General features: G+C 33.2%; 1 protein-coding gene across 3 annotated transcripts; it reads left to right on the top strand.

The window, feature by feature from the left end:
- The first annotated feature begins 2,377 nt into the window (after nt 1–2,377).
- On the top strand, nt 2,378–6,645 carry LOC107012890 (protein MID1-COMPLEMENTING ACTIVITY 1-like). 3 transcript variants are annotated; one of them, XR_003577209.1, is made up of 7 exons: nt 2,378–2,804; nt 4,051–4,397; nt 4,482–4,600; nt 4,844–4,915; nt 5,531–5,637; nt 5,732–5,983; nt 6,060–6,153. XR_003577209.1 is itself a non-coding variant. In XM_015212853.2 (7 exons), the coding sequence occupies exons 1-7, from the start codon at nt 2,424–2,426 to the stop codon at nt 6,483–6,485; spliced, it is 1,173 nt and encodes a 390-aa protein (XP_015068339.1). In that variant the 5' UTR covers nt 2,378–2,423; the 3' UTR covers nt 6,486–6,645. The 3 variants fall into 3 exon arrangements, 1 of the variants encoding a protein (XP_015068339.1); XR_003577208.1 differs by having other exon boundaries at nt 5,732–5,987; XM_015212853.2 differs by lacking the exon at nt 5,732–5,983 and adding an exon at nt 6,433–6,645.
- The last annotated feature ends 3,314 nt before the right edge of the window (nt 6,646–9,959 follow it).

The following is a 9,959-nucleotide window of genomic DNA, read 5'->3' as shown; positions in this document are numbered from 1 at the left end:
CCAAAAAAAAATAATAATTAAGGATCGGGCTTAAGAGAATTCGAATTGGGTTCAATCTTAACTCATTCAAGTCTAACCCATTTAAGAGAATCCTCAATTCAATCTCCAATTTCAACCCATTTTAAAACTCTTTACTAAGATATATTCATATATTAAAGGTATGAATTATTATATATTTAACATCTTTTGGGATTTATCTAACAATTTGTTACTATTTTTTTAAAAATAAATCTTTAGCTGAAATTCGCATTTCGATTGTAAAAGTTAAATATCACTATGTTAAAATTTTTGAAATTAATCGTGTCAAATTGGGCGGGTCAAGACTCAACCCGTTTTTAGCTCATTTAAACCCAACTCATTTGAGCCTAAACTAAACTTGGACGGGTCAAAACCCAACTCAATTTTTATTTCGACTCATTTGAATATCTCTAATTTCAACCCAACCTGCCCATTTGACACCCCTATATGTCACGTAAGCCAAAAGATGTATAAAATTACAAAAAATGAATTTGAAGATAATATGACATTGGTTTGATTAAAGTTTATGTCTAAAATTTCGGTCATCATCTAAGTATACTTGTGTCTTGTCACTATTTTTATTATACTAGTCTCTAGGCACGTGCATTGCACGTGTGTCTTGTGTTAATTAGTACAAAAATTTATCTGATATAGATGCTACTAAAAAATTTGCAAGTAATATTGAGTAACTAAATTTTGAAAAAGAATTATAGTTGTTTGTAGTTATACACAATCAATTAAATTGATATATGTGATATTTTTCTTATATAGTTATAATATATCTTATACTTAGTACAACATTTTCTTAATTTTTTTAAATATTTTAACAACAAATAATTTTTAGTTTATACAAGAAACAGTGATTATGTTTGCAAGTGTTCGACACATGTTAAAGTTTGTATCTTGAATAAGAAACTATCACTTCCTTTTTGTAGACATATGCATATTAAGAAGTTGTTGCCGAATAAAAGTCATATTTCATGATGTACAAATATTGATCAACATATGTTTCTTTAAGGTGCAAAATGTATCATTGTCAATCTCATGGGATACACTTATAAGAAAATAGTGTATATTTGTGATAGAGATAGTTAATTATTATTGGCATTAGAAAATTTAATTGATATATAAACATCCAATTGCACGAACAACTTTCTTTGTTTGATTCAAGATTATGAGTCCTTTCATATGTAAATTTCAGGAACATATTAATTAAATTATTTAAATATAATCATGTTATGGAATATAATATAAGTGATCTATACTCACAAATAAGAAACTTGAAATAAATGGTTGAAATATTTAAAATATCTTATTTAAAAATATTGGGTGTACATCTTCAAAAAAGTATCCACTCAAAGAAATAATAACTTTGTATGGATCTAAAGTCTATATCATTTATACTACTAAAAAATGTCATACATATCACAATTTTCCTACAGATTACATTATATTTTTGTGAAACGAACATCATATCTATTACTTACCTGATGATGTGAATGAGAAGTGAAGAATTCAAAATTGTAAGATAAAAACTGAAATAGAAGAAAAATAAATAAGAATTAATAATTAGCAAAAACAAATCAAGAATAAGATATATATTAAAGAAAAACAAATACAAGAAATATCAAAACTATATAGAGAAGTAAAAGTATAGAAATGACAATAGATTACTATATATATATATATATATATATAGAGAGAGAGAGAGAGAGAGAGAGAGATTAATGAAGTTAACTATTCATATTCCTGAATCTCGTTTCTGACTCTTCAGCTTCTTTGAACCATTTCGAAATTTCAGTTAGGGTAGAGCGACTGCATGAAATGTCTAAATCAAAAGCATTGCCCTCTGACAATAATGAGAAGGTCTCGAAGGTTTCTCAAGATGCAGGTGTTGGAGTTGATATAATGAGATTCGATGCATCTATTATACCATTTAATTTAATTTAATTAAATATACATCTAGAAAATTGAAAAAGATTTTAATGCTTAGAAAATTGCATATATATTGATGCTTACTTAAAAGTCATATAGGAGGAGGTGTAATTCATAACTAATGAATAATTAACTTTTGTGTTGGATTAGTAGTTAATTATTTATTAATATAAGTATTTTATAACATAATTAAATAGGAGCAAAAAAGTAATTTAACTTTACATTTTTGTGCTTCCGACTTATAATAGTATATGATATAGGATATATATAATTGTACTTTTCAAAAGTAAAACCAACGTATGTAAATGATTTCTTTGCACACCGACAATTTGCACAGTGCGGATCAGTCCACACTGCTTTTTCTCGATCATCGAATCAAAGTAGAAAAGCAGTTGAAAGACTTTCAATGTAACTGAACCCAAACAAACTTAAAGCATTCACACCTTATTCCCAATAATTTGGAGAAGAAGATGGAAGACTTTGCTCAGGTAGCAGGTGTGGACGCTCTAGGAGTGATTAATTTAATCATCGCGGCATCCAAAAATGCAACTACCCATAAAAGGAACTGTGAGCAGTTAGCTGAGCACGTGAGAATGATCGGCAATCTATTAGAGAAGCTAAAATCGACGGACCTGATGAATCTGTCGGCGACAGCAGAGCCGCTGGAAGGATTAGAGGAGGCTCTTGGAAAAGCTTTGGAGTTGGTGGACAGTTGCAGAGAAAAGAGCTACTTCTACATGCTTGCCATGGGGTGGAGCGTAGTTTATCAGTTTCAACGGGTTCAGAGTGAGATTGATCGATACCTGAACCTGGTTCCCTTGATTTCCATTGTCCACGACTTCCGAATGCAGGTACTTATCCATTGTCCAATTTAGCTAGCGTTTGACCATAGATTCTCAAATGTGAAATTTCACCTTGCGTTTGGCCATAGTATTTGGGAAACATATTTCATCTTTTTTAGAAAAATATGACCTACACCCATAAAATTTAAAAACTATAACAATTAACCATAAGTTCGTATTACAAGTCAATTGGATTTTCGTTGCAACAAATAACAAGTAGTATCCACGACACCGGAGAAATGTGATAGTTTGGAGTAAGCGAAACAAACATCATTCCACACATGGTGAAGTAGACAAAGCATATGACTTTGTTACCTTGAGCCGATTATTCATTATTTTCATCAATAACCATATCATCACTTTCATATTCACCGAATATTTTATCACTATTTTGGTGTTTACGTAAAAAATTATGTAATACAACGCAAAAAATTACTATGGGGTGTTCTGTAAAAGATTAAAATTTAGTGTAAAATTTCAATTTTTAAAAGATTCCAAATAATGAGATTTGACCCAAATATTAGAAAAAATTATTATTTAGAAATTTGCCAAATAATGTCAAATTGTATGGACAAACGCTATTGCCAAATTTTCCCCCAAATATTACTTGGGAAATCTATGGCAAAACGGTGCCTATTATCACAAATACATTTAATAGCAGTTGAGTTAATGTCAATGCATTTGGAGTCGCTAAAGCCCGCTTTAGTGACATTTATATAGATTATTGATTATAAATACTCATATTATATTATAGCTGCTAAATATAATATAGCGGCAATTATATAATATAATTGCCACAAAATCATTTATTTGTTGTAATGGAACTACTATTTTTCCTCACTTGAAGTGCTTGATAAGTTCCCAAAACTCCTAAGATGGATCATCACACTATGTAGAGCATCATTTATTTTGAGCTTTTGAGCTGTAACATTTTGTTCATATCAATCCAAAATCTGTTGTAGCTTGATGTGGCTGACTCTTTGGCACTATTTTGAGGAGAAAATCTTTTATGTTATGCACATCTTAGTAATTTTAATTAGCTTTTTCATCAGTAAGTTTACTTTCTAGGGATTTCTGTCATGATTTTCCAACACACATTGAGGATTCTTGCCTGTTGAACACAATTTTGTTTTCTTCTTATTTTGGACTGTTATGCTTGTGCACTAGCTCTCAATAATCTGGAGCACTTTATCTAAGTCAGAAGTTTCACGAACTTTTCTTCGACATCAAAATCATCTTTGTAATAATGTCACAGGACGTGCATGAAAGCTTGGAAGCTGTTGAAGGTGATTATCATTGTGAATACACTCTAGACGAAGAGGATATTGAGGCCCACAGAGCAGTACTGAAACCTGATCGATCAAAGAAAGATGCAAATGTATTAGAGAAGTCACTGTCTAGAAGATATCCTGATTTGAGATTCCATGAGGCTCTCGAGGAGGAGAAGGAGAAATTACATCTTGAACTGCACCTCTCACAGGCAAACAATGATCCCAAGCAGTGCAGAATCATTGAACATCTTATTGATGTGACTCAAAATGTAGTTAATGTGCCAGATGAAAAGTTTCTTGCCCTCAGCGCGCAACCTTACATAGGAACTGGGTAAAGTTTTATGTACCACACACTAAGTACTCGGGAATTGTTCCAGCATGTTCAGTCTACTGAAGAACTAATTTCATGCCACAGGTTGGTATCAGCTGCAAAAGTTGGTCAGGTGCAGATGGTGAATGTCTCGCAGGCTGAACATCAAGAAAACTCAAAGTGGCAAACTGACCTCTTTGACTGTTGCAGTGAACCCTGTTTATGTGAGCTCATAGAACTTCTTATTCTTATAAGCTCCTTTGTCCATAGGAAGTTTATCCTTTCCTGCATCTGTACTTTCTTATCAATCATATGGTAGCTATCGTACTACTAGAAAAGGTCAGCTGTATCAACCACTTAATTTTTCGGTTAATTTTGCTGCTTATCATGAATATCAATACCAAATTATTGCTTTTCTACTCCTGCCACTAAATTCGAGTACCTCTCTTCTCATTCTCTTTAAACAGGTTTTAAAGCGTGCATCTACCCATGTGGCATATTTTCAAGAATTGCTAGTTTGGTTTCGCATGGGAAGATAAGTAAGTGTCACTGACACATTGTATACTAAATTACAAGTAAGACCAAGTTCATCTCTTGATTTTTGTAGTTAGCTGATACTTGTAGCGGAGCCAGAAATTTCATTAAGGAGATTCAACTTTTATGAAAATTAAGTTATATCATGTTTTCCTTTCAAGTCAAGGGAATTCAAACCTTGTATTTATCATACATTTTATTTATTTTTGGCTCGAAATACATGTATAATAAATAAATAAATAATTGAGCAAGGGGTATCCTACGAACCCCCTTGCTTGAATGTGGCTCTGCCCATTGACCGGAACCCCTAGCTAGAGGAACTTCTTCCTTATTTCTCAATACTCCTGAAATAATGCCAGTTTCTTTTGAGGAGTAGAGAGCGAGTGGTATTTGTTAGTCCTAAACAATACGACGATAACACCAACATAATAAACAGTGTAATCCCACAAGTGGGGTCTGAGGAACATCTAAATTAACATGAGGGACAAACTGGCATTTAGCACAGACTAATGGTGACCTGCCTTTGTATTCTGTTGATCTATCTACTTGTTCATTTACATGTAAAATGGTTCCTTTGGGGGGATATACTGATCACAGACTCTTACACATTGTTGCTGCAGCTCGTGAACATGCACTGAATGATCTGTTGACATACTCCTTATTCTGTGGTTGTTGCTGTTATACTTGTTGTGTAAGAAGAAGCCTGAGAAAACTTTTCAATATTGAGGTATTTAAATGTATCTCTTTTCCAAATGTTTGAAGATTATATGTCATTCAATAGTCACTTAAGTTAAACGCTCCACTTACATGCCTTCCAATAGATATTGCGGTGCATAAGGCATTCTATGTTTACCAGAGTTACCTCGGTTTTATTTGCCATAACAAGATGGTCAGTGCACCAGAACAGCATGTCCATTTTTGGGGCATGAGGTAATCCTAGAGAAAAAGAGATGGTTGTGAGGTGACGAATTGCTTCGGAGACGTGGATTGAGCAACTACTAGATTCAATTGAGTAGGAACTGATGTGTCTAGCCATTGTTACCATTTTGTATGTTCAAGGCATTTGCTTCAGAGTAGGTGGGGCAAAAACAAAAAAAATATATCGGCTGTTGATTGATAACAATATAATTTCACTTGTTCTGTTTTCAGGGAGGTTCATGTGATGATTTCTTAACTCATCTGATGTGTTGCTGTTGCGCTATGATCCAAGAGTGGCGTGAACTCGAACTGAGGGACTTTGAAGGTGCGTTTTATCAGTACTATTCCCTCGTGAACCTGGAAACTAAAATTTTCTCATTGCACTTACTAATCATTATCCAATAGAGTGAAACATTAGGCATCACAATGAACAAAGAATGAACAAGATCAGGAAAAACACACGTCAAGGTGTACGACAAAAGATTATGATGTTTTCGTCCTCTCCTCTTTGGGATTCAATATAGTGCAGGAAACAGATAGAGAGCATGCATGTGTTTAAATCCTATTTTTTCGGAATTCTTCAACTAAGATGAATGTTGTGCAGGTTGTCAAGGTAGGAAGATGATTCCACCTCCGTACCAGTCTATGAAGCCTTGAACTCGTCGACTGATGTGGAAATCTTTCTACTGGTGTAAATATTAGTATTAGTTAGAGCTTTACGAATAGTATACATAAAGTTTTTGTAGATGTGTATAAGCTCCAAACTAGTATAACTTACCTAAATCCCATAATTTAAGGATCTAAATTTTACATTTTATTCCTACTCTTTTTTAATTTACAAAAATCCCTCAAAATTATTGTTATCCGGATACATAACAAAGAACACGGATATCGAGATATGTGAGTTCCACAAATTACGCTAGTTTAATTAATTTCAATCTCTACCAAATCTTAAAAGATTCAATCAAACGAAAATTCAAATTTTCTTCTTTCAATTCTCTTTCAAATCCGCCCAGATTAAATACAAAATTTAAATTTTATTCTCGCAATTCTATTCCAAATCCATCTACTTTCAAACAATTCAAATTTCTTCTTTCAATTCTCACCCAAATAGACACACGAAGTAGCCAATAGAGGTTTGACATCTATTATATATACATAAAATATTATCTTAACCATGTATAAATAGTATAATTTTTCGTCGAAGGGGGTTCGGATGAACCCCCTTATACCAAGGTGGCTCCGCCCCTGATAAACACTAATCAAAGATTCAACAACATTAGAGTTATGTATCAATACCTTAAATATGAACATGATATATCAGATCAATGATAACAATAAAAAAAGACTAATTTAAGAATCAAAATAAGCGAGATACATTGAAAGTAAGCAAAAAAAATTAAAAGATCGAACCAACGGAATGAAGTGTATCAAGACCGCCATTAGAAATTCCTGAAACCATTTCAAATGCACTCCAAGATGAACTATGTGCATTAATAAGGTTTTTCCACCTCTCTTTCATAAAGAGATCGAAAGTAAAAATTCAGTAATTTTTTAAGATGAAAAAAAAAATAAATTGAAGTGGATGAAAGAAATCTACCTCTCGAATAACTTGAAGTCTTTTATTGGAAAGAGAAAAGATTTGAAATTCAAAAATAGATTAATGAAAGTAACTATAGACAGATTTGTGGAGTGAAAAAAGTAAGGAAAATCATAGTTAAGAGATTTCAAAAATCAAAATAATGTATTTGAAAAAAAGAAATGATGAGAGCAAAAAAGGGGATTTTAATATTTTTTGAAATAGTAGGGAAAATAAGAAAAATATGATAATAAATGATGTGTAGTAGTTAGATAATTTTTCTAAGTACTTGCATAACTCATCTTCAAACCAGCTATCAAATAACCCTTAAAGTTTAATCGAGGCAACCTTTAAATTTCTTATTTTGTGTTTCTTCTTGCAAAGATATTAAAACTCAATTTAAAAGAGATTAGTGTCAAAAATACCTTAAGCTATTTTTAAAAATACACCTAATTCATATTTAGTTATTAGAAAATGTTTGATGAGAATGGTTGCTTGAGGATCATTCCTCCTGAGGGTGTCTTTATATTTGTAGAATTTTCTTAGCCACTTTTTATGAAAGTCGAAAGAAGATCTAATCTATTTTCAGAAAAATGACTCTTTTGAATATCCATCTTATTACGTGAACAAACTTGTCGAAATTAAAATATAAAATAAAACTTTCAATATACAAAACCTTCAATTCTGTTTTGCTTTCCATCGTAAGATAATCTCACTTCATATATATTTACAAATTACCTACCACATAAAATATTAATTGTTATGAATCAGCTCCTGTCCAATAATGACACTAATAAGTTGGGGTGTCAAATGGGCGGGTTGATTAAAATTGAGGATATTAAAATGGGTAAAAATAAGTCGGGTTGGGTCTTGACCCGCCCAAGTTTACTTTGGGTTCAAATTGGTTAGGTTCAAATGAGCTAAAAAACTGGTTGGATTTTTGACCGTCTCAATTTGACCCGATAAATCTTAATAAATCAACATATTGATATTTAACTTTTCTAATCACAATTTGAATCTTGTCTCAATAATATTTTTTGATAAAGTAACAAATGGATAGATAAATCATAAAAGATGTCAAATAGATAATAATTCATATCTGCAATATAGATACATATCTTAATAAAAGTTTTAAAAAGAATTGAAATTGGAGATTGAATCGGGCTCAATAGAGGATTCTCTTTAAATAGATTAGGCTTGAATGAGTTGAGATTGAACTCAATTCAAATTATCTTGCGTCCAACCTTTAAAATTCTGGACGGTTTACCTATGTTTGGGTTGATTTTTGACGCCCCTACTAACAAGTATATCACATGGATAGGTATTGGTACAAGTAGGCCCGATACAAGCAACAAGGTCAGGCCTTCACAAAGGATAATTTGAGATCCTGTAACAACCTGTTTAGTAGGTTCGAGCAGTAAAATTATTTTGATAAAAACTGACTGGGTCGACGGACCACGCGACGGACCGTCATGGTCACGACGGCCCGTGATGGATTCCGTCGTCCCATACTTGTGTAATTTCTTCTGCTACTCTTCTCATTACCCTCGACGACAAGTAGGACGAACCGTCATAGGCACGACGGACCGTCGAGGGCCTTCGTTCCAAAACACTTCAACTCTGATATCTGGGTACTGAGATCGACTCTCTGAACTTCGCGACGGAACTGCAGCACGGACCGTCGTAGACACGACGGACCGTCACAAACCTCTTTACTGAATTTGACTCTCTGAACTTTGTGACGGACCTGCAGGACGGACCGTCGCAGATACGACGGGCCGTCACAAGTTGCGTAAACCAAACTGGGTTGGATTTCTGCTAAAAGTTTTAAAGGGGTGTTTTAGACTATTCATGACAAACTTTATGAAATTAGTGAGGTAAGTTTAATAATTTATTCACTTGGGGGGTTAAAGGAGATAACCTTGAAATAAATAATGGGTTACTTTTATCATAATGAATTATATGATAATTAGGGTAAAAGAAAAAGAATCTGGAGAAGAAAAAGAAAAAGACAGAGAGGGGAGAACGAGCGAGAGAGAACAAACGAAGAGGAAAGCAAAGGCATTGGAGAAGTAGCTTGCTTGATCACGATTCTTCTGTGGAGGTAGGTTATGGTTTAATTCTATCTAATAGATAAACTCTAAATAGCGATTGATATGTATTGAATGATAGTGTAAGGTCTCCTATGTGCTTGATTGTGTGGTTGCATGTTTTTGATTGTGTGGTTTGTGGTTGGCTATAAAATTAAGAGAATGTTGAAATTCTAATCTTGAACCATCTATACCGAAGTAATGCCTTGAAACAAAGGAGGCTTGATGAAAATAATATACCCATGAATTGAAAGTGGTGGTAATAAATGATGAGTAACGGTAATTATTGGATCGGAGTGTCACGTTCCGACACAGTATTAGTGGATCGGAGTGTCATGTTCTGACACGAATTATTTGGATCGGAGTGTCACGTTCCGACACAGTATTAAGGGATCGGAGTGTCACGTTCCGACACACTAACATTAAAGGCAAGAAATCTTGAATTAACTTAATATACTCGAA

The sequence above is a fragment of the Solanum pennellii genome, chromosome 3, assembly GCF_001406875.1.
Source record: "Solanum pennellii chromosome 3, SPENNV200".
NCBI lineage: Eukaryota > Viridiplantae > Streptophyta > Magnoliopsida > Solanales > Solanaceae > Solanum > Solanum pennellii.
The sequence above is the reverse complement of the archived record's forward strand: the minus strand, read 5'-3'. Positions and strand labels throughout refer to the sequence as shown.